This window comes from Hyperoodon ampullatus (assembly GCF_949752795.1).
Source record: "Hyperoodon ampullatus genome assembly, chromosome: 3".
In the NCBI taxonomy this organism is placed as follows: Eukaryota; Metazoa; Chordata; class Mammalia; order Artiodactyla; family Ziphiidae; genus Hyperoodon; species Hyperoodon ampullatus.
In genome coordinates this window covers 24,209,907-24,236,183 of record NC_136916.1, presented here as the reverse complement: position 1 = coordinate 24,236,183, position 26,277 = coordinate 24,209,907, and the positions used below count along the sequence as shown (strand labels likewise).

The 26,277-nt window shown below is 40.4% G+C and overlaps 1 protein-coding gene across 1 annotated transcript in view; it reads right to left on the bottom strand.

Annotated features, from left to right (window-relative positions):
* SFMBT2 (Scm like with four mbt domains 2) overlaps nucleotides 1-26,277 on the bottom strand; it is a gene marked incomplete at both ends in the record, with an annotated part of 182,312 nt that overhangs the window by 51,636 nt on the left and 104,399 nt on the right. Inside the window, 3 exons of the mRNA XM_079700155.1 lie at nucleotides 1,533-1,615; nucleotides 12,535-12,682; nucleotides 16,635-16,736. Coding sequence (XP_079556281.1) covers nucleotides 1,533-1,615; nucleotides 12,535-12,682; nucleotides 16,635-16,736 — 333 coding nt within the window. The remainder of the gene's footprint in view (nucleotides 1-1,532; nucleotides 1,616-12,534; nucleotides 12,683-16,634; nucleotides 16,737-26,277) is intronic.

The following is a 26,277-nucleotide window of genomic DNA, read 5'->3' as shown; positions in this document are numbered from 1 at the left end:
ACAAGTGATGTCAACACAGTTAGAAGTGTAGTAAGACTCCACTGGACTTAATATGCCTTAAGAGCTAACCAGCTGCTGTTCCCATGGTGGCAGGTCGCACAGCTGTCTCCACACCACCTCACACCCTTCATACAGCTCTTTCAATGCTTCAGAAAAGCTACCTTTGTGAAAGGCAATGTCATCCGGTAGAAGTTCATTCAATCATGTAAGGAGCCCTGATTTCCAACCCTGCCACTGACGTGTTTCCATATTTATGAGCACAAGCTGACCTCGTCATCAACCTACTTAATTCTCCAAAATCTGATTATAATTTATGCTCAGTGTTGAGCTTCTCTCTATGAAGCCAGCTCTTCCCATCAGAAAGCATTGCCAACTGAATCCCTGGAGTAAAAATTATCGGTGGGGCAGCAATGAATCAACAGCTCTAGGCGCACGTGCCCAGAAAACCATTGTTTGGTGTGGGAGCACATTGCACTGTAGTATCTGGAGTCTCTAACTGGAGGACTGCATCTTTTTTCTTAGCATAAAAAATTAAGTCTCATAACTAAATGCATGTTAAACACACGAGGCTATACATCTCTGCCTCACTCTCAAAATGAAGATGATAATTCACATCCCTTTTTAGTTCCTACGGTTGATGAAGTTTACATGAATAATTTGTAAACTATTTTATACAACAAACTCCTATAAATAAGCAAGTACACACACGTTGGCGCACACACACACGCACACACACACACACACACGGAGTTATTTTATGTGTCTCTGTGCCGATAAGCTGTATTTGAAGAAGGAGGTGGCTTAAAGTAAGCACAGCAGAAAACTGTTGGGTTAGCATCTTATTACTTTAATCCAATAAAAACTTTAGGAACATATGTTAAGAATATACCTCAGGAGCAGAGAATCTCCCATTCAATGAACTTATCAATATCACACTCCATAGCAAGTGCACAGCTAATGGTGGCCCTGGTGGCTGGCGGTCCACCAAACTCCGTCCTCCTCCTGCCAGTGTACAGGCTCAAGGTGGGGGGACCGCCCAGCCAGGGCACACTGCCTGGTCTCACTCATGGCGTGGTGTAGCCGAGTGACTAGTTCTCAACGACAGAAGGTGACAGAGTAAGATGTAATATGTGTCAATATCAAGCTACGGTGTCTAGAACTAGGGTTATCGTCTCCTGGTTCTCTTTTCCTATCTGCTCACTAGATTCAGATGACGAAGCCAAGTACAGACCTAGACCAAGGCTCAGTGCAAGGAGAAGAACCACCTGCTAATCAGGAACAACCTGGACCGTCCATAGGTGAGAGAGAAACTTACAACATGTTTAGTAGTTAATCTGTCACTACAGCCCAGCGTCGCCCTAACTGACACAAAAACGGGAAGGAGGACTTTTCAAAACTGACCAAAGACTTAGGATCCCATGGTACAGGGTAGCACTCTAACCTCATCTTGTTCAATAAATAAAAAGCAACTTATACAACTCAAGGTGGACAACATTTATGAGTAAAGGCGTAGCAAGAACCAGGCTTCTTACGTTTCTGAAGCAGAAGGGAGGCGCTTCTTCTGTCCCATGCTGCTTGTGATAATCTGCCCAGTCGAAGTCCTGGCCAGAGTAACCTGTGCGTGAGAAAATGCATATAAAACACATTAACCAAGCTGCATCTCAGACCAATGAACAGCACCAGGGTGTGTCGGGAATTTAAAGTAATAAGGGCGGCAAGTATAGGCCCCCTCCCCAAAAGGTGAAGCCCTTTCTCATGTGTGACAACATATTGGATTTTATGAGAGTTCAATGAAATATTGCAGACAGTGTAAAGTACTAAATATAGGTAGGGTGTACCATCATTATCATAATTTGGTGCTCGAAACGAGGTGAAGATGGGGGGAATTCACCCCCGTCAATGCATGCCGGGGCATAGATTTGCTCTGGGGGAGAACAGATGAGACAGAGCATCCCACAGAGCACAGCTGCACAAGGCATTTGGCAGAAATACACAACACGTGCCTTCATATCAATTCTGAGTTCAGGTGAACTTACATCTCGACATCTTCGTGGAAACCGTGAGATTTTATTGGAAAACAACACTAGAGGAGAATACTTTTTAAAGAGTAACTGAAGGTAAGACAAATGGCAAAAAAGGAGTTGAGATTCTAGCGGGAAATCCTCCAAAGACATGGAAGTCAGGGAGGAATAAACCTTGCCGTAGAACTGAATCACAGAGGAGGATGGAAAATGAGAACTGGGGAAGGTGCGCCTCTCCGGATGAAGTTTGGGGGGCAAATTTGAGATATTGGGGGAGTTTGAGAACCAACTATTCATATGTACTAACTTTAACATGGTTTTTTTCTTTCTTTCTTTATTCATTTCATTTGGGGTTGGGGGAAGAGGTCCATAATTATACAATATATATCGATCTATCGTGACCGCCAAGACAAGACATGGGAGAAGTTTAAAACATAAAACAAGAAAGGAGTTGAGTGTATGGCTGAACCACGGTAGGAAAATACCTCTTAATGTGTCATTTGCATTTCCTGTGAACAAAGGAAGGGAATGGAACCAAAAAATACGGTACCAATCAGGATTACCTGAAACTGTGCAAAATGTCCCTATAATCATCACTTACAGTTCTCTCTTCACTGGCTTAAGTATATGTAAAATAAATCTATAAGGGATTTCTTAAGTATATTTTTAAGCCAAGCCCCTGATTTCTTTGCCCTGTATCATCATGAATTCTACACCTGCAGATTCACTTAACATGGGGAATTGTGTTACTAAATCCACACTTGAAGAAAGACTATAGAAATTCCATATTGAAGAAATTCAAGATACTGTTTGCTTCCTACCTCCACCTGTACAAAATAGTATGCTTTTCATTAAGTAAGCTCAATTTACTCAATTCTTTAAAAGATGGGGGTGGAGGTTAACCAAGAAGGCAGTTGTCTTCCTGGCCCAGGGACTGACCCTCCCCGCTCCCCCTCCCCTGCCGACCATCAGTGACAGAGCACACCCCCCCCCAACTTGCTCCTGAGACGTCCCTGTAAAGAGTGACAGCTCCTCACTACTTTCCAACGAGGAGATAAGACGTCTCAGAGTCCTGAGATGCTGTGTAATCTCTCTAGCTGGTTTTGAAGAAGTTCTGCACATTCTTCCACATTCCCTTCCCCCCAGACCTTCTGTCCAGAACTGTCCCTCCAGCCAGAGGGCTCTGGCACCAGAGGTCTCTGGAAGCAACCAAACCAACTTTCTCCTGAACATTTGCAAACAGAGCAAATGTGTGTTAATCAAGGCACTGCGAGTTTCTTTACAATTAATGTAATCATCCACTTCGAGTACTTTCTCTGTAACTGTTTTGGAGCAAATCCTTGCGTTAATATATAAGAATAGAAGAATTCACTGAAAGACACCTCAAACTGGTGAGAAGTCACCTCACTGTATGAAAATACTGGACCAGAAAGGAGAACTAGATGAAGGACCCAGTTCTACCAGGACTTGGATGAACCAAGGTCGAAATAAATTAAGTCTTCTGTACCTGGCTTTCCCTATCTACGAATCCACCAAAGAAAGAAAAGAGCTTCAAACTCTCCTCAAGCTTCTGCATTTCATGATTCAGAGCCACTATTATTAATTACCATTGCTATTTAGGATGATTTCCCTTCCCTCTGCGGTTAATTCCCTTCTCTTCTCCTAGGGGAAAAGTGTGACAGGTTGGATGAAGAGAGGATATATAACAAGACATTCCCTAGAAGAGCTCTCAAGTGAACAGCTGGAAACGAGCTGAATCCTGCAACAGAAGGACCCTGGTTGTTTAGGCCCACGGCTAACAGGCTTTGTTAAGGTCAAGGCCTCGTTCTGTTACATATCTCTTCCCTGGACCTCTGCTACTTCCTGAGTTAGTTTGTGAGCAAAGGAAAATCTTATCAAGATCATAGGGGAAGGGGGGAAATAGGAAAAAAAAACCCCATACAAATGAACAGCAAACCATTTTCTGAAATAACATCAAATTTAGGTATTCTGTATGGTCAGTATCTGTTCAGATAAAACTTTCCAACTTAGGGGTCACCTCTACACCCTATACAGATAGACATTTAGCTGGATTTTCTATCACGTTCATAACCACCAACTTCCAATGGATTTTCAACCCACTCCATAAATGCCAGGCTCACGGTTTCTTGGACCTATATTCAATCTTTCTACATCCAGTCTCCAAGATTCTCTATGGGGAGCCACTTTTAATCTAATAATTTCAGGAGATATCCAACTCTTGCTGGGTACCTAAGCAACTAAATATAGGTTCTGTCCCCAGAACGCTCTCCTTTCCTTGAATATTGGAACAGCTTCAACTTCTCTGCCTCCTCCTTCTCTTAGGGACCTTTATTCGCTTCATCACTTAAAATTCTTCTCCTTCAGGCTGATAATGAGCTCGCTTTGTAAGGCATTTTTGTGACAGCTCAGAAAATAACTGTTACATAAAAACAAATTGCTGTGGCTCATATAATAGAGACAACAGGGGTCAATTATGCTCATTAATCAACAAAGACAGAACAAGAAGTACTAAGGCTTAACCACAGCCAGGAAAGCATGTTTTAAACCCAGGAGGGAGGAAAATACCAGAGGGGAAAAGAAAATAAAAGGAAATCAAAACCCCTTGGGCTATTAAAATTTGCAACAAGCTGCTATCAGACTGTTGAACTTCCACCACTAGGGTTATTTAAGCTTTAATTAGTGTTTATTCTGCATGAAGTTCCAACTATTACAGGTCCAAAAGGAAACAGGTCAATGACCCATTTTTCCTTATGATACAAATTAATTGACATAAAACAGCTCCACTTGCAAACATTACTATTGGCAGTGCAATTGGACAATTCTTCTGCAAAACAATTTGGCAGTAAAAACATCCATGAACTTTGACACAGCAATTGCACTTCTGGAAATGTAACCCATAAAAACAACCCCAAAAACGGATAAAATGTGGTACATTAAGATACAATGGCATTATTACTAATAGTTCTGATTAAAAAAATCTTTATATCCAAAAGTAGAAAATAATGTGAAACTTAGCCAAGTCAATGGAAAGTCATGCAGGCATGAAAATTGCACCTAGTTTACTAAAAAAAGTCATGAAAAAATGATTACTGTAAGTTTAGATGAAAAGACTGCTACAAGCATACACAGAATTATCAAACTTACATTAAAATATGCAAAAGAAAAGACCTGAAGAATTGTAAGAAAAACTTACAAGGAAGTATCAAAATAATTATCTGTGTGGTGGGACTCCTGGATACCTTTTTCTTCTACCTCCTTGTATTTTCCAAGTTTTCACTAATGTTCATGAATTATTTTAATAATACAAAAATTTTGAAAGCATAGCATCTTCACTCTATCTTAAAAGATAATCAAAGCACCGGTCAACCAATCCAGGAATACAGCATGACGACCTCCCCTCAGCCATCCTCCTGCTTCTCCTTTGCTAACAGAATCCTGACTGTATCCAGTTCCTAGAGGAAGTTAGGTCTCTCCTCAGCACCAGGAAGTGAATCATGACAACCCTGAGACAATCATGGCGGTCTCACGCCCCTTGCCAGTGACGTGGGATGGAGGGCAGGACAGGGCTTTAAAAAAGATTTCTCTCTCTCTCAAAAAAAAAGAGACCACTGGAGTCAAAGGTCCTGCTCTGTGCTAGGTTTACATGAAAAAAAAGTACAATCTTAATAAAAGATAAAAATAGCCAAAGAATATCATGTTTGACATCTACCTGAATGACAAAATGAAAAACAATGATACAAATCCACCACTGTAAAGGCTGTCTAAAATAATTACATAGAAATACAAAGTTACATAGTCAAGGAAACAGAAATCTGAAAGAATATACACCAAAAGGTATTTTTTTCAGGATAGGAAACTTTTCTACTTTTTATCAGAATTTTAAAGAATGCATGCATATTAAATCTTCAGTTTAAAAAAAGTGTTTAGAAATAGACCCTGAAGTCCTAGAAAGTGGTAACACTTTCTAAAGCAAGGAAATGCATCCATTTCATAACAATTCACTGTAAGTCTCCAGCTTGCTGGACTCTGCTTAGTTGCTGGTAAGACGAGGATGCAACAGGCATGTGCTCTGCTTTCACCTGCTCCGGCAGCTAAGAGAGTGACAGACACACGGCGTGGGAAGAGTGACGCAGTGGGTAAAGGCAAGGGTGGAGGGAGACGTGGAGAATGAGGGAAGAAAGCCACCCCTCATGACGGAAGATCACGGAGCTCCAGGGAGATCTTCCGCAACTCAGAGAACGTACACATCCTTGAGGTGCTGGAGCACCTGGGGTTCACAGGAAGCTTCTTTAGCTTCTAGTTCAACGTCTCTTTGAAAGGAAATATGACACAATCATCTTCAAAGATCAGCAAAGAGCAGGACCGAGATACAGGAACGAGAGACAACACGACAGAAACCACATTATAATAAGAGCAGGTTCTTAACCCTTTCTCAGAAAATCTCATGAAAGCCCTACTGGGCACCTTTCCAGGGCACTGATCTCCTTACTGAAAGGTGATCTCTCTCCTCTCAAGCCCGAGGCTTTCACTGAGTCCCTCGGACACTTACTCAGGCTTAGCCCATGACAGCATCTCCTTCATTGAGCCTCACAGCCACCCTGAGTGATAAGTAGGATGAAGGTGCCCACCGCACAGGTGAGGCAGCAGGACCACACAGTCCTCAGGTGCAGGAGTGCTAGGTCTATTCCTGAGCAAGTGTTCTCAACAACCTCCTCATTTGTTTCATGAGTTTGCTTATAGGGAGCAAGATAAAAACCCTGGTAATTGATTAAAGCATTTCCTTTTGTCCATGTCATTTTTTAAAGAGCTACCACCCCCACTTTGGAATCCACCAGCACCCTCCACATTCTCAGCTGATGTTCATTTTCAAGACCTCCCTGATGGAGATCTTGAAATCTCTTGAAATAGAAGAGTCAAGGTTGACCCGGTCTTCAATTGTATCTATGATGCTCTGTTTCATTTTTTAAAACTCTGAATCAAAAACGGCAAAATGGTAGCATCTGCTCAACTGAGGCGGGACATCCATGAGTATGTTTATTATTTTCTGTCCCCTTTCAGACATTTCTGTTGGTATGTCCGAAAGAGATGACAGAAAGGATTAGGTCGCATGAGTCAGTGTCTGAGGAAAAGAGAATACCAATTAGGGTTCACCAATGTGGGTCTTGATAATCATTAAAAAAACACGTTTACGGGCTTCCCTGGTGGCGCAGTGGTTAAGAATCCGCCTGCCAATGAAGGGGACATGGGTTCGAGCCCTTGTCCGGGCAGATCCCACATGCCACAGACCAACTAAGCCCATGCGCCACAACTACTGAAGCCCACATGCCATGCTCCGCAATAAGAGAAGCCACTTCAATGAGAAGCCCGCGCACCACAACGAAGACCCAATGCAGCCAAAAAAAACCCCTCAAAAAACCCCCACACCTTTACTTCTTAAATTGTGTGAAGTTTGTGTGTCTATTAAGATGGCCAAAGAGCAGAGACGAAGTGCAAAAATAAGTGACTTACTTTAGCTTTTGCTCACACATTTTACAACAGAAATGGATAGGCTTCACTTGTCTACAAAGATCCCCCTGCTGATTCTGTGACTAATCCTGGGTGTTACATGCCAAGGAGATTAAGGAAATGATTTAAAAATAGCAAGTCATGGTTGGTAACCTATATGCATTTTTGCCTGCTTGATTTATTTACTTGTTTGACCCCAGTTCAGAGAGACTATAATATTGAATTGTTGTTTGCTGGGTTTCAGCGAATGGGATAAAATCTCCAAGATTCTGTCCTTTGCTTACCAAGAAAGCACATGCTCAAAGACAACACTAAAACATTTCGATCCATTCTAGCTTAGACTATTTGTATATAAAGTTTGGGATAGATTTTTTTAATAGGAAAGGAGTCAAAATAATGTGAGTAGGGATGTCTGCTGTCTGCACATCTCCTCTACCACCCAGGTGTCTTGTTTCATCAGCTGCTTCCCACTGGGGAATGAGTGGGTACTCTCTTTTGGGGATCAAGCAACACGTTGTAACTATAAGCAGAAATCTAAACAATGTAATAATTTTGTGGGAAACATACCTACAAGAAAACATCTAAACTCACTTCTCAACATGTATAATAAATCCTACATACTCTCAAAATTCAAGTGAAAAACAACAAACTTTTTAAAAGAGCATACACTTTCATACATTAATAAAGCAAAGAATGGTGTTGGAAAACATCCGACAGCATGATTCCCAGACCAGGTGTTGACACGTAAGACACGTAACAAGTTACTTCAAAAAGAAACCATAAAATCATCACTACCGAAACCACCAGCATCTCTCAATTTTAATTCACTTTAATTACAAAAATAAATATACTTTACTACATATATGGTACATATAAATATACAGTCTCCCCAAATGGTAAGGGAGCTCAGTAATTAAAGCTGTGGCTTTGTTATAATGGCAAACACTTGGAATATTATTCTCTAGAACTGAAATTCCCCAAATGCTTTCACACATAGATCATTCCAGTCATGGGTAAGTCATGGTCCATTGACATCCCTCAGTCCTGCATAAGGCCACCAAAAAGCCCCCAAATTACTGAGAAGGATGGCTTTTACAAAGGTACCAGTGAGAGAAAACAGCAATAAAGGGTGGATCTGGTTATAAAGAAAAAGCATTCAATTTGGCATCTTAAGACTGGGGTTTTAAGCCAAGTTCAGCCCCAAGACTTAAAACATCATTTAACACACCTGAGCTTCAATTTCCCCACATATATAATGATTGGAGTTGATGAGATAATCTTTAAGACCCCTTTAGTTATAAAAACCCTCTACTTGTAATATCATATGATTCCTTTTGAATAGATAATACATTCACACTCAGATCAAAAAGAAAAAAAAAGATTTTAAACGTATTCTGTGAAAAGTCTCATTCCCATCTGCCCTGGTTGCCACCTCCATACCCGACACAGAAGTCATCATTTTCGTTAGTTTCTTTTTTTTTTGAATTTTTGAATTTTATTTTATTTATTTTTTTATACAGCAGGTTCTTATTAGTTATCCATTTTATACATATCAGTGTATACATGTCAATCCCAATCTCCCAATTCAGCCCACCACCACCACTCACCCCCTGCCACTTTTCCCCCCTGGTGTCCATATGTTTGTCCCCTACATCTGTGTCTCTTAGTTTCTTATGCAACCTTCCAGAGTCTCTTTCCAGGAATATGTGCAAACATAAATATATATCCTCATTAACCTCTTTTCTAACAAAAAAGATATCATACTATAATTCACTGATCTGTCACTCACAGTATATCTTGGAGAGCTTCCCATGTCAGCATGTAGGGATTATCCTCATTCTTTTTAACAACTGCATAGTTTTCATTATATAAACATTCAAAATTGACTTAACCAATCCCATACAGACAGGCACTTGGATTTTCCCCAGTCTTTTGCTATTATATATCATGCTGCAGAAAAAACCAAACTCTTATGCATATTACCTGTAAATTGTAAGTTTAAGAGAAATTTCCACAAGTCAAACTGCTAAGGCAACGGCTAAATGCATCTACAATTTTGGTTAAATTTGCCAAACTGCCTTCCATACGGTTTGTACCTACCTGCGTTTTGCCAGCAAATCTGAGACTCCCATCAAAACAAAGCCGCTTCTTTCTTTCTCTTTTGGATTTCTTCCTCATCTGAGAAATCCATGCCATCTCAGTATGATTTTTAACGGGCATTTTCTCTTACTAGGATGAGTTTACATAAGAGTCGTGATTCTATTACTGTGAAGTATCTGCTCATATTCATAAACCTTTTTCTGTAAGTTGTTGCTCTTCTTCTCACTGGTTTATAAATAAAAGCTCTACTATTTCAAGACAACAATCCCACAGCCAAAAGACAACCTCTACAGATTACTGGTGGATCACAATTCCTGAATGCTTCAAGGGTTTAAAAATGGTTACCACTGAGATTTTCTTACTGGAAGGTACTAATCACCATTACTCAATATTTTACAAATAATATATAATATCCATAAAGAAACTTTCCTCTTAGAAAAGGTATGCTTCACGTTCAAAAGGGGAAGGAATAGTTTGGAAGATGACATGAAGACAATTTCATTTCACCAAATATCACAAACACTTGGGTGACAGAGAAGAAGCAATAATTACGGCTAAACAGTAGGTATAAAATGCTTGACATAAAAATATTTAATATCATAAATATATTTGTACCGTCATTTCACTGCACACTTAAGAGTTCAATTACATTGATATAAAACAATTTTCTTAATATCATGAAATGCCATTATCCAAATAAGCACACCCATTTCCTAGTAAAGGTCCAAGCTATGTGAACAACCTCGTCTGAAACATATTTAAAATTCTAAAGACCCTGGTAAACGTTAAACCTCTGCCATCCATGAATCCAAAATGCATATATAAACGTTCTTCCTATTTTTTTAACTATATGAGGAGATACCCAACTCATTTTTTAAAAATTCTTACATAGATCCTATTTTACTAGGAACTAACTAGGAATTTTCAAAGTCCAACCAAGCAACATTTTAAAGATATTTTTTTATTTGGATCATTTCTAAAGTCTTTATTGAATTTGTTACAATAATGCTTTTAACATCTTTATTGGAGTATAATTGCTTTACAATGGTCTGTTTCTGCTTTATAACTAAGTGAATCAGCTATACATATACATACATCCCCATATCTCTTCCCTCTTGCGTCTCCCTCCCTCCCACCCTCCCTATCCCACCCCTCCAGGCAGTCACAAAGCACCGAGCTGATCTCCCTGTGCCATGCGGCTGCTTCCCACTAGCTATCTATTTTACGTTTGGTAGTGTATATATGTCCATGCCACTCTCTCACTCTATCCCAGCCTTTTTTATGTTTTGGTTTTTTGGCTGCAAGGAATGTGGGATCTTAGCTCCCTGACCAGAGATCAAACACGCACTCCCTGCATTGGAAGGCGAACTCTTAACCACTGGACCACCAGGGAAGTCCCCCGAGCAGCATTTTAGATATCTAGAAAACATCTTTCTTCACTGACATGGGACCCATCCACACACATGCTCTGATTAGAAGTTGGCCTGAGGGTTTTCAAACTCTAAAACTGACCAGCTGCTGAAACTTCACAGCAGGAAAAGACTTCTCTTCCCTACCACCAATAGGTGTTTACAGCACAGAACTTGTACCATCATCTAAAAGATTATAAAAATATGTGGACGTGTATCATGTCTTTGATTCTGCAGAGTACCTGTGGAATATCAGGGTGTCCTCATTTAACCATCTTGAAAAACTGAAGCGACAGTCACCACTAGGCACCCAAATGGACACAAACACTGAGGCCACGTGAACTGGAGTCCTCACCACCCACTACTGAGCACAGAACCAGAAGCCTGACCTCCTGTCCTGCTACTAACTAAGCCTGGGGCCCTGGGCACGTTATATAAACTCTCTGGAACTAAGTCTCCTCAGAGGGCAATCCTCATTTTGAAGATTCAGTGAATTTGGCACTGAAAACAGTGGAATCAGTGTTCTGTAGAAGCTCACCACAGTATAATTAGACTGCACTCCATTACTGAAGAACTTTCATGGGAAGAAGCACCGGCTGCATGGAAATAATTCAGAAGAATCTCCTCCATAGGGATGAGGATGGAGTGTAAGTTAGGATAAAAGCCCAGGGGAGTACAGTCACGCCATAGATAAGTTAGGTGCAGCACAATTAAAGTACAAGTAATCCAATCTCTGGTGATCTGAAAAGGTTAGCACAAAACCCCTGCTTTGTTTGAGATTATCTGTTAAAATCTCCACTGAAGTTTATTTTTCTACTCGCATTCTGCTTTTGTCTTCTTCTATCATTCCCTTTCTTTTCCTTCCCATCTTCTCACCTTTCTCCTTGCTGCATCTTCCCTGGATAAACCTTAGACCTATAGGGACAACAAATCACGTTCCTGAAGTACAGCATGGTACTTACTGACATGTGGTTTATGGGTCTCAATTTAAAATGACTTTAATGCAACCTGGTTCCCAACTTAATTACTGTCATGTCTTATGGCATCAAAGTGTTGGAATTCTGAAAGCAACTGGGCTTTGGGGAAAATTCAACTTACTGAAGATAAAAATGTAAAGAAATGCTTCATTGGTGTGTTGTCGCCTTTTTAAAGCCACTTCTCTTCACGTTCAAGTTTTTAACCCCGATCACTTAGCAATACTGTACCCTTTTTCAACACACAGCAGCAACACAGCTGCCAATCATACAAAAACAGACAGGGAACAATGGTTTATGGAGAAACCCAGGGCCACACACCTCCACAGGGGAGGGAGCTGTACAGACTCCTATGTCAGGCTAACCATGAAACACACTATTTTCTCACTACATCTAAAATGCTTACAGCGTGAACTTCTCCAGGTTAACAAAAGCATCACTTCAGTGACAATACGACACCCTCCTGAATCACCCAAACCCTGTAAATTTTCACAGAATACAAACCTTTGGGAGGTGTGAGATTGACTCCGTTTTTAAGGCACCACTGTACTGGTAAAATCCCCAAAGAATCCGCATGGCACAGCATCGAGAGTTTACTAGGTTCTGGTCTGAGGTCATCAATAGTCACTTGAAAAAAACGATTGTTAAAAACCTGAAAGGCAAGACAATAGAGCCTGGGATTAATTCCTTGAGATTAACATGTAAGACTCGTAAGAAATAGTGGCACAGCTTCCAAATGCAGTAAGTACATTTCATCCCAATGACCGCAGCACAAACTGGAATTTCAACGTATATTACGAAAGTGGTCCAGTTGCGAAAAAGTTAGTGAAAAAGTTAGTTGATCATTGTGGTCATATTAATGGAAAGTAAACAAACAACTAGAACATGTCAGAGACAGAGAAGGAAGAACATCAGCATGACTTTATAGAAGTAAACCAACAGCCAAAGCCAGAGGAAAAACAAGCTGGTGAAGTAAGACAGACAAACCCTACCCAAGATGGGACCATCTCCACCATCTGGCTCAGAGATGTCTAGCTTCACCTTGCGTCCCATCCCTCCAACCCAAGAGGAAATCACTCACACTGGGCATGTCCTTACTCAATATTCTCACAAGTCTAAATAGCCCACTCCACTGTCCGTGTATTTTTCAAGATGTGTCCCCAAAGCCACTACTGCTGGAACACCCCCCCACCCCCGCCTCACTCCATGTTCTGGCACAGCATCAGACGTGAACCTCTGAGCCAAAAATTCTCATTCCCTCCTGTGGTCCGATACCACATCTATCTCTCCCAATAGACCTCAAGTCCTTTGAGGACAGCCTCCTGTTTGTTACTCATCAAGATATTCCCACAATGCATAGCAAGCGCTTTGTACGTAGGAACTGGTTAAACACCTACTTGAGTATAAGGAAAAAAGTCAATGAGGAAAAGAAATAGAACAAGACATGCTGATGGAAAAAGAAGAGTGGAAAAATCAGGTGGACAGCCACACTGAAAAGCATGATGGATTTAAAGAATGTAGAATGTAAAACAGGCCAGAGGCAAAAAATCCCTTTCCCAACTCAACAGACATAAACCAGTCTTTCTTAGGAAACTTAACCCTCTTACTAAGCTCTGATTCCTGGCTCCTTCGTTTACAAAACACTTTGTGGAAGCAACCTGGTTCAAAGCTAAGCAGGAAGAGTGAACTCACTTCTGTTCTTCTTGATGTTATAACTCCAGTAACTCGTTAGAAATCTGCTGCCTGAGATTTGCTTTTGGAAACAGCCTTTAAGGAGCAAAGGATCAAGCTTCCCCTTCTCAGGGAGGCTCTTCCTGGTAGCCCGAATTAAAATCACCTCTTCCTTCCTTCCACTCCAACACCCTAGAGGTCCCTTCCCTGATGCCCCTTTCTCCTTAGCATTTAACATACTTTATTTCCTTATTAATTTTATTTATTGTCTGTCTCCCCCCCCATCAAAATATAAGCTCTGTAAGAGCAGGGACTTTATGTTTCCAGCATCCAGAACAGTGCCTACAAATGCTCAGTAGATATTTGTTAAATTAATGTGATCTAGACCCTCATGAATACACGCACACACATACTCACACAGAGATGTATCATATAATTTTGGAGGCAGGATCCCTTAGCAAAACTGGACTGTGTAAGAATAGGCACTAAGGAATCTCCAAGCCTATTAAAATGCACGTTTCTGTGCACACACTTCAGAGGAAAAGCTAAATTAAGTTCCCTCAAATCTATCAGTTCATGGTCCCAAATGGTTCAGAGACAATGGTCCATCTGGTCCAGAACCACAGGCCTCAGAATCAAAGCCCAGAGCAGTTAGCCAACTTGCCCAAGACTGTGCAGCTCACAGCGAGCAGACCTAGAAACAGAACCCAACACGTGTAAAATTCCAGGAAACTTTGTCTAAACCATACATCTCACATACACAGATGATATTCTCCCCATCACGTGAACACAGTACCCCTGTAGGGCCAAAGGTTGGTCATTTAATACTGAATCTGCTATGTGCTTCTCTGCTTTCTTGTCTATTTGTTATTTATTTCCTCAACAGTTGTGCCATGAAGAAAAGCCCCAAGGAAGATAAAAATGAAATTTTCATTAGGATGAGTACTTAACAGCACAGTGTGTTATAGTCTCAAACGTAATATTCTAAAACCTTTTCCAATGTTAAGAGAAATAAATTTAATTATAAGCAGCTTCAACATTAAGAATATTCTACTACTTCATGACCTGTAGGTGAGTCCTGCACCTGGCGAGGTGCTGACCCAAGTTCTAGGAGGCAGCAGTACACGGCCAGTAAGAGAAGGAAGAAGGAAGGAGAAATGCGAAACAGAAAGACTTAAGTATTTTATCTTAGGTACAAAGGGTAAGAAAAAATAAAATGAAAAGTGACTTAAAAACCAGAGAAAATACCTCCTCACCCCCAACCTCCAATGACATGTATTTAGAGAGAAGATTCTTTTTTGTGAAAACCAAACTACTGTCCCTGGAAGTCTATTCAATGAGATGAAGATATCTGGGCTGAAACTAATGATAATCAGGATGTCACATTCTAACGTTATGTATTACAATTATTTAAAGGTAGAAAAATGTGAGAGTCAACCACTGACAGACTGCACCTCGGTTTGGTTTATTTTATAAACACCAGGTGAAGATGACACCACGGCCTCTTAGAATGAGAAGAGGATGACACATACCCAGATAAATGGGCAGCTGGCATTACCGAATCACCTGCTTGGAACAAAGAGGAATTCCGGCCAGGGTTCAACAAGGTATCACTCCTTAGTTTTGGAAAAATGTACCAACTACCAGAACATACAATAAGAACCCTAAAAGCCATTTCAAATAAAAAGGTTATAAATCAATGGTGTATGAACAGGGAGAGCATGCACTTCAACCCGAGATGATCATTCAAAGCACAAGTCATTATTTGTTCTAAGCAGCTATCCTTTAAATAAATTGCTTTAACAGTTACAAAATAATTTATGTCCACTAAAGAAAAAACTCTTGAGAAAAGAAGAAAAGGACGTTTCATTATAACCATTTCCCATATTCTGTAATACATGATCACCACTGTATTTCTCAAATTTTACCAAATCTTGAATAAAATCATAAATAAAAAAGCATGACTCAAACAACTTCATACTATTAATCACCACATTAACAATCCCGTCTCCTTCAGAAAAAGAAATTAAAATAGAATTGACTTTTGAACCCCAGGAAATGCACGGAAGGCCGTTAAGTAAAACACACGTTGGCTAAGAATCTTAGTTTGTTGGTTTCCCGCGCCATTAACAGGACATAAATAGTGTGTGTGTATGTATGTATATACATATATTTTTTTAAGGTAGAAACACATACTTTATATGTTATGATAGGTAACTTTGTTGAGATTTCTTTGATGCAGAAGGGAAATTATAATCTTAAAAGACTATCAAGGCCATAATAAAAATGTCTTTGCGTGAAACGGTACTTTCATTTTAAATCTACGAATCTTAGACGTATGACTTTTCCTTTAGTCAATGAAAGCAGATGAGAGAAAGGAAGCGAAGCGCTGATCCCCTGGAGATGGGAACTTGCTTTTCACCATTTTCAGGTATTTGCAAAATAGATCATATGAACTATGATCAGTGCAGCAGGAGAAGCAAGTTACAAAGATTACAAACTCATCAGCGGTTTCTTCTCATGAGCACAGGGACAAATGGCAGTTTCCATGTCACTGTGGTTAGTAAGAGAAGGTGGCACCTATTCAGTGGCTGAGTTCACTGCTGTGAACTCACAGTTGAGCATCTGAATCTTCCTCCAAGTCTCTGCAGGACACGAGCGTCTGCATCCTGTACTATTGGAGGACAAGTGAAGTTCACCCCACCCATTGCAAGAGGAGGCATCTGATCACACTCGCTCGGACGCTCCTCGGATATCAGTGATAAAAAGGGAGCTTCAGACAGCACTGCACTGGAGAGGAGGCCCTCCTCCTTGGGTTTACTTGTGTCACCAGAGATCCCCACACGAGCCTATTTCCTCTGGTTGGCTTGGAGTAGAAAGACTTACTGGATCCACTCCGGAGGTGGAGGTGAAAAGCAAGGGAGGGACCTCACCTTGGTCACTGATGCAGGACAGATGTGAAAGGGCTCCCTCACGTTCACTGTTTCTAGCTTCATCCCAACTGTGAAAAAATGGCTTCTCAAATCTGCATGGTCCTATGGGGAAAAGGATGAAAATATTAAAAGCAATGGTATTGTAAGCTAATTCAGTAACTGTCTGGATGCTTTCCTTGATCGTTTTAGTGGGCGACTGAAATCGGATTGAAATCATTAACCCTCCCCCATTTCAGATTTCTAATTACGGCAAGATATCACGGATTTAATTATTTTCTGCAGGCTAAATTGCTTTTCCAAGGGAGAAACAAGCCGTAGTGGCCAGGCTTAAATTTATACTAAGCAAAAAAAATTCACACCACACAGCTTTGATCTTCCTAGGGGCCATCAGGAAAGCTCGGCAGAGTAATAGAAGCAATCAGTCATCTAAAACACGGCAGGGGCCTCCTCAGAAAACATGGCCTCTTGCTACTGGAGTTACTTCGCAGGCTTCGGGGAGGAGCTTTGGGGGATACAGCTTGTCTTCTGTGTTGAAGAACACTCAGGTTATCAGTTACTGGTACTGATATTGGTCCTTGGACATGTGGGTATAGAAGACTCCAGAATAGCCCTGTGCCCAATCAGAACACGTCTCCTGCTCTATAAAGATAAGCCACACCCCCTGTTTAATAGGTGCCTGGCAGTTTTTATAGACAATTCACAGCAATCTTATGTGTGTGAGTGGAGCTTTCCTGCCTTCTCAAGAAAACAAATTTCAATAACCACTTTAGCTACACAGCAACAGATGAGGCTGGCGGGACTCTGGACACCAGGATTTATCTTGCAGAGATGAAGGTCACCTCATAACTCACAGTCTGTATAAACAGTAGTGGATAAATAAATGTCTCTGCAGCCTGTCCCTGAGGAAATAATAGCTGCAAGTAAATCCTCCTGTTTCTAAATACATCAATTGGGTGAGAAGTACAAAAATATCTGGGGATCTATGACTTTCTTTTATCTGCCAATGTAAAGTGGATTTTAAAAAAAATTTTATTGAAATATAGTTGATTTATGATGTTAGTTTCAGGTGTACAGCAAAGTGATTCAGTTATACATACATACATATATTCTTTTTCAGATTTTTTTTCCATTATAGATTATTACAAGATACTGAGTAGAGTTCCCTGTGCTACACAGTAGGTCCTTGTTGGTTATCTATTCTACATACAGTTGTGTGTATATTTTAATCCCAAACTCCTAATTTATCCACGCCCCACTCTGGTAACCCTAAGTTTGTTTTCTATGTCTGTGACTCTATTTCTGTTTCGTAAATATGGTGTGTGTGTGTATATATATATACCGTGGAATATTACTCAGCTGTAAAACAAAATGAAATAATGTCATTTGCAGCAACATGGATGGACCTAGACATGATCATACTAAGTGAAGTAAGTCAGACAAAGACAAATATCATACGATATCGCCTATATGTGGAACCTAAAGTGGATTTTTCATTAATTCAAGGATGCCATTCTAAATACACCCAACTCTGAGGACCGTGCAGAGCCCACAGGGCTGTGCCTTCTCCTCCCACAAAAGCTGATCAGAACAGGACAGTGTGTGACACCAGATCCACTTATTAAACTCACCACTACCGCTCTGCTTTACCAAAGCAGGTACAGAATGTAAATGCCTATAGAACCACAAGGACCTGTCATTTCTCATGTGGCCACAGCTGCCTGCAAGTCTCCGTACCCAGTGAGTGAGCAATAAATGCTGGGTCTGGCTGGAGCACACGGTGCCTCATGCAGGGAGAGGGTTGATCAGAACGAGGAAGGTGATGTGCTCCGTGGGCAAGGACTTACATGACAAAAACTCATTGAACTTAACAATCATCACTTGATTAAAAAATATTCTTAGGTACAGGAGATGATTTCCTTTTTTTATTACTGAAAATAAAGCATTTACTTTTAAAGGTGGCTTGGAAAAGGAAATCAAAAGAAACAGCATAGAGATTTAATGCAAATCAACACACATCATCCCAAACACCAAGGCAGAGCCAGAAACCATGGTGTTAATACAAAAGTAGGAAACCCAAAATGACTGAAAGAAAAGATTAAAAATTAATGCTCTCAGCAAACATCAATGCACCCCAGTATCTCACTATCAATAAGAACTGAATCACATAAGTGGATTTTGCAGAAAAATATTTTTTCCATTTTAGGCACAAAACCCTTTAACCTTCTGAAAAGAGGAATTATTCTAAAATTAAGACATACTATAAAACGTTGCCTGAATGTACTCAACAAGTTTATCAAGCAGTCGTTATGATACCATTTGGTATTACATAAATGTCCTCAGGCACTAATGACACGTGCAGCTATGATAAACAGGCAAGATGAATGTACTATTTTCATGGAATTTCCTCCGTTTCCCTCTGCTAGCAATGTCCTTCCTTGCTGCAGTGTCTCTCCCATTACTCACAGCTACAAGGCTAAACGTTCTTGAGATGCGGTTCACCAATAACAGGAAACTCGTGCCTGTTCCCTGGCTGCCTCTAACACTAGGGGTCTCCTTGCAATTTTGATTTCAAACCTGCTCTCCCGTTTGCTTCTCCTTTTGTTTCTCCTGTAGGGCTGTCCTGACAGCATTCTGGGCTTCTGGTCTACCCACTGTCCAAATCCCCTCTTGATTTCAGACTGTGTGCCCACTCTCTGACCCACACACTTTTGTCCCTCCCTCTGCACTCTGAGTAGAGTTGACTTTCTAAGTAGGGTTGACCCATAACCCCCAGGCACTTTCTATATCCCAGGCTCTCACCGTGACCTTGACCACTGACTTGAAGTCTTTAGCCAAGTCTACAGCCATCTCATATCTCTGCCAGAAGGTGCTCAATCACAGCTCCCAATGCTGGGCTGGAAACCCTAAAGCCCCCAGGAACCCTACACTAATGATTGTCCTTTACCTGCTGCCTTACTTGATTCACAGTTGTCTAGTGGGACCTGCCTTTCCTTAGAAATAAAGCATACAAGCTTAGGATAGCAATCTGGTCCTCAGATAACTTTCTCTTTTCAAGGCTGTGGACTCTATTATAAATGCTTATCGTTAATGTCTCCAGGGCACCCTGCATCAAACAGTACCTCTAGGTTAAGAGGGGATCACTTTGTGCAGATACCACACATTTTCTTACTTCTTTGTAGATGTCCCTGTGCTCCCTTGTCAACCTCTGAGAATCTCTGTCTCTGCTCATACATAAGAAATACCACCCACCTCAAAATCATCCATGGCCACATGTGGGGTGAAAATAAAATGTTAATGACATATTTTTAAACAATTAAAATATTGACAATGTTCTGTCCTGATGACATTAAAATATTAAACAGTTTAAAAATAATGCTTAGTGAACAAAGTTTTAGAAACAAGTTTTCCCTTGTGAATCTCCGCTCAGATTTCCTACACCTTAAATTACTTCTACTAGGTTTCAGTTGGAAGCACACAAATTTCTTACTTGTGGAAATGCATCTGTTTTTGTTCCAAACTATGTGAAAATTCTTAAACTCTATTGTTTAATATACTGAAAAAGAAGCCGGACATTTTGAGAGGTAGCTGCATACACACATAGGTTTTTTATATTTTGGTCTCAAATATCCATATCTATCTGTTATACCTTATTAAACCTGAGCTCCAAATTTCAGAAAGGAACTTGAAAACTATAAAATACATCCCTTTATCCCCAGCCCTAACTTCCACTTTCTTAAGGTCACTTTTTAATCAGCATTTAAAAGGAAAAAAAAAAGAAAACTGGTAATAGTGTGTACAAGTCCCACCAGTTTCAAAAGCAAGTCAACAAAATGAAAAATTTTTAAATCCAAGAGCAAAGACCCATAATGATTTTGAGTTTGATTATGATTATAAATCTGCTACTCGAATATTTATGTTATTCATGAATGGTAATGCCAGAAACTTTGAACTCGAGAGGAAGTGCAGTATTTTCTAAAAGGGCTTGCCCATTAGATTTCTGGTCACTGGAAATCTTTAAAACACATGACTGTTAGCCATGTAGTACATGCAATATTTTCCAGTCAATGCCAAACCCTCTCATTTACGTTATGCAGTTCAATAATTATTGAATTAAGCTGGAGAAACATCAAAAACTAGATTTCTTGACATCCATTCTGATTCTATATTCTATCATTCATTCATTCATTCGTTTGGCATTCATTAGAAACCACTGGGGTTCTACACACCATGCCACTAGGTGATGCACAGAATACACACAAAAACTGCATTTGTCAAAAGGGAGAAGGAAAAGACATGAAGAACAGCTATGGAAGTTCCAGGTTTAGAAAAAATTTCAGAACCAACACTATTTTTACTTGTGGCTTCAAAAAATTATAACCACCAAGGTGCCAGCAGTCCAGGGATTTAAAGGAGTGAAACTTAATTTTGAATATAAAAAGCATGAGACTTAGAATGACAAAGAAAAGATTCTGAGAAGGTGGAACTGTAAATTTAGTTAGGGAGACTGGGTCTTAAGATACTGGATTGAGGCTTTTAAGTCTGATTTCAGAGGCAAAAGGAGTCATTCAGCACTCCTAACAAACACAGAGATTTTTATGATAAAAAATTCAACACCAGTTAATTTCTAAATAAGCCAATACATAGACCATCTGAGCTCTTTGTGTGCATAAATGTACATCCATATTAATATATAAGAAAGGGTACAGATATTCTCACTGAAAAACAAATTTATCACTCCTAGACCATTTACTTCAGGCTGTTAATGCAGTCAGAGTACATGCATTCATTTACAAACACCAGCTAATCATTCTCAATTCTAAGTGGGGAGAGGGAGACAGAGACAGAGACAGACAGAGAGAGAGCTCCCGGTTCCTGAAATGATTCACAAAACCGATTATCTACCGAGAGATAATGGGAAATTCACTGTGGGTTGAAAGATACATTCTGGCCTTTGCAAAGCTCTAGAGAATCCTTCACACCTCTAAATTATTGGATCAAGAATGATGTTATTCCTGAGATCAGGAGTAAGTAGTAAATCCTCAGGACATTTACAAATGTGCCCATCACATTCATGAAATACTGTTTATTCAAACGAACTGGAGTCCAGTTAAATTGTTTACAGAAAAACTCCTTAAGACAGGCTGGCAATGTCATTCCCATCTACATTCATGGCTACACATTTTATTTTTGCCCTGAAGTAGTTTTATATTGATCAGAAGTAAAATACCATTCATTTTATTGGAGGGCTGTCTTACTAGCCTACCTTAACAATTGCTCTTCAGGGAATCTTATTTTCAGTCGAATGACAATGTAAAAGAGATTATATACACATCAACTTCCGTAATCCACACGAATTTCATCAGCTTTCTTCTCTCCTGACCCCACGGAGCTTTCACTCACTCTTAAGATACACTGACTGCACTGACAGTAGCTTGGTTTGGTTTATAATATTCAAGCCGGTAGAAAGAGTAACAGCAATGAACACACTGTAAATACTTGTGAGCACTTTCCTTGATTATTATTTTCCCCTCACAACAGACTATGGGGTAGGATCCATCTTAGAGAGGAAACTAAGGCACAGAGAAGTTAAGTTACCTAAGCAAGAACACACAGCTAATAAGAGGAGCCAGGACTCAAATCCATGTGGTCTGACACTAAGTACTTGATCTAGCCATCCGATTACCTAGTTGTGTGTGATTAGCTATCAGGTTATGGCACAGACCGGGAAGCAAAGACCAAAACGGATCTTTGCGTTTTTTATTGCTAATGGTAAACAAACAAACAAACAAAACCCTTATAACCTATAAGCTCCTAAGGTGCTATCTCAGACAGATATTGCCAAGTTAAAAAGTGATAGCTATTAATACCGACCACTTACTGAAAACTTCCAATTTCTGCTGTCAATTCACAGCACTTTTCAATGGTTTATGAAAAAACCATCAGAGAGACAATTTTGACACTAAAATTACCTCCCAATGTTTATATATAAAGTCAATCAGTCTTTATCAACAATGAACCATTATTTTTTTTTTACTAACTGCTTTCGTGTTCTTTAAGCCACGAAGATTTTAAAAATGTGTCCAGTAAATGCCTATGATGCTCTCTACAAGTTATCCGTCGATACCTATCTCTCATAACATTATCAGTGTTAACCCAGACAGGTTTACCTGATAAATGTGGTTCATCTAGTAAACGTCCCCAGCTGCAAAGTCCCCATGAGTCTCAACCTGCCAGTGGTATTTTTCAATACTCTATGTTAAGCACTAACCTGTGTACTGAATGAAGAAAAAAAGAAGAGGAGGATGTGGTTCCCGACATTGAGAAGCTTGAAATTTAGTTAGAAAATGACAGAGATGTGATAAGTACAAGTACAACGCTGGAAAAAGAAGTCTGGACAAAACACAGTATATCTGGTTGTTCTGCCTTTACAGTTTGGCTGGTGTCCCACTTTATTTCACCTGTGAGACAGAAGACATCAGACAACCTCAGAGCATCCCCAGGTACTCACTGGTCCCCTAAGTGCCTCTGAAGGGACTACCAGCCCTGGGAAGAAAGCACAACCTGACTCTGGAAGAATCAAGCATCGCTATTTAAGAAATACGACTGTACAGAGCTGCCTTAATATTGGTCATTGGCAGGACAACGAAGCTTCAGGGTAAATACTGAGGTTCTCTGTGAAACAGATGAGTGACAGAATATTAATCTATGGAAGGAGGAGACGGTATTACTAATTGAGAGACAGAAGACAAGGAAAAGAAAGAACATTCGATCATCTTAGGTTCAACTCATCTCTCAAATGCCTCCTGGATCTTAACCCACTGCTCTCCATTTACTTTAGAGGCTGGAAGCATTGCCAATTATGCTCTTACAATTTAGTATGTACTGATCACAGACTCCCAAGACAGCTGATGCTTCTTGCCAGCCCTGCTTCATTGGATAAATACACCCCACACGATATAAAAATATGAAAAATGTGGCACAGGGGAGAGGGAGTTCAAACTAATTAACACAACACAATTAAAATGCACTTGGTGAGGATTTTCATGTAAGAAAAGCAGTGCCTCATTCCCTGGGCAGAAACCTAATTCTTACAGCCTGAGTTCCACAATCAAATGCTCCAGGAATTTCCTTAATGGTGGCCATCTGATCCTCAATCTTTAATCCTCCAGTTCTTTCTTTTTGCTTATGTTGATATGAAAAAAATGGACAAAAAAACTGATAATGCAATTCAACCCCCCTCCACATTTTTTTTAAGTACGAAAATCTTTGAGTGCATCATACACAAAAACACTGCACCATATAATTTTTTCAGTTCCAACATGCCAGTTTTTGGTCCACAGGGACCTCAAACATTGCATAGGCATCTTTTCAAAGGCCTCAATTAATTTGCAGAATTTCCAAGAACAGGCTTCAGAAAAGTCAAAGGAAGGTTTTAATTAGTACTACATATATAATGACCTAGGCTTTAATTCCTTTATTCATATCAGCATGCTGTGTTATGCTAAAAAAAAATCCAATGCAGTTCATCATACTGTTCCTCTTTTTGTTTTACGAAAGACCTAATGCTCATATGTTCATTAGATAATTACCCTCATTATATTAGTTTCATCTAAAAATGAACATTAGGATGCCAGCATTTATTAAATCAATAGCATTATTATATTTCAATTCCATTGCACTGAATTAAACTCGGCCAATGAAATATTTATAAAAAGGTAATAAAAAATCTATAAGCTGAACACTAATAAGCATTTCCTTTTTTTTACTTACAGCTGTAAACAGCAATTTTATCAACTAGTCCTGCATTCAATCAAGTTAAAAAATAGTCATGAGAAAACGTAGTACTATGTACTTCAACCTGAACCACAAGAATTCATAACAGGCGATTATAGCAGGACTATTTCCACAGTAAGTCCAAAAACTGGTACACTGGTTGTTTTAAAACAACAGGGGCAATGAGGATGCCTTTCATTAATACTTAAGCACCATAAAAGCATTGTAATTGGCAAGAAATTCAACCTTACTTACAGCACCACTATGAGAAAAAAACAGAGCCTATGCTGTGGGTACAGGTAAACAGTGATTACACTGTCTGTTCTTAAGCTTAGTTACTTCTCTCCTAATGAGCTAGGGTGTCTCCCCACGTGTCCAGCCTGAGGGCTGTGGGCTAAAGAAAATCACAGTCGGGGCTCTGGGGGTTAGCTTTTCTCCAGCCTCACACCCCACTGCCAGGATGCGGTTGACAAAATTATTGCTGGGTGTCCCCTTCTATTGAGAGCCCTCAATGCAACTCAACTGTTGTCATGGAAACAAGGCCAATGGCCCTGAACTGTCTCCCCGCATGTGGAATCCAGCCTTCAGAGGGAGAATGAAGAGTCAGTGATGGGCAAGGTTGACTCTGTGTCCTGCCCTTTCTGGACACAGCAGGAGCTCCTGAAACACAGGGGCTTACGTCCATCTGTGTTCTTTCTGCCACAGGTGGAGAAGATTCCCAGTGGGAAAGTGCCGACTGCCAGCCAGCCTGGCACAGATCTAAGAACAGTGAAAATCTCAAGCATCGTCCTCAAATCCTGGCTGCCCTTGCCTTCCATGGGTCAACCTACCTCCTGGTTAAGAAAAACACCCATTCTCTAGCCAGGGTTTCTCCACCTGGGCACTGCTGGCATCCTGGGGCAACTGATGCCTTGTTAGTAGGGGCTGTCCTGTGCACACAGGATGTTCTGTCCATCTCCAGCTTCTACCCACAGATGCCAGGAGCATCTCTCCCCGCTCTGTGTCATCATCAAAATGCCCCCAGACACTGAGAGAACTGCCAGATCCTCCCCAGTTGAGAACCACTGATTTAGATACAGTTAAGACTGAAGTCAGTAAAGATTTGCATTTGGGTCCTGCTTCCACCATAGGCTCTGTGTGAGGTAGGACAGGAGATTAGCTTCTCTGATTTTCCTCAAGTTACAAGAAGACTAATAATACCTGCACGTCGGGTTATCGTGAGGATAACGAGATTACGTGTGAGAAGTGGTTGGTATCATTTCTTCCGTCCTGTCTGGGCTCAACAACTGAAGCGATGGTCGACATCGCTGCAATGACTTTCCACTGGAGGATGATGTGGGCGTCCAGGTGAAGTCTCCACGGCTTGATTTGCGTTTTTATTCTGTACGCTATCCTGAAGGGTCTGAGCATGTTAATATACTGTATATTCCAAAGATATCCCAAAGGTGTGTTAACTTACTACAGGAGAACAAGGAATTGTGATGCGTCGGCCATGCCCTGCTCACCACCCCCGTGGCTGATGGACCTGAAGTCTCCCAGGAGCCCTGGAAGCTCAGAAACAACCAAGGTCCAGCAAGTGGACTAACTTGTACAAAACCACAAGTGAAATGATCAAATGTTCCAAATTCTTTTGCAAATGCGCATTATGTGTGCCGTGTATGCTTGTGCTTACTCTGAGCACAATCAAGATAATTAGGCAAAAAGTAATTCTGCTGGAATCTAGAAATCTCTCCACCGACTCCAAGCATGACATGTTCTTAAATATCGGGGGGGGGCTTTAAGTCAGGTTTCTACTATTCTAAACTCATCCATTCCTTTCCTTTAATGTTAATCACAGAACATTATCTATTCATGTAAAAGTTTATGTGAT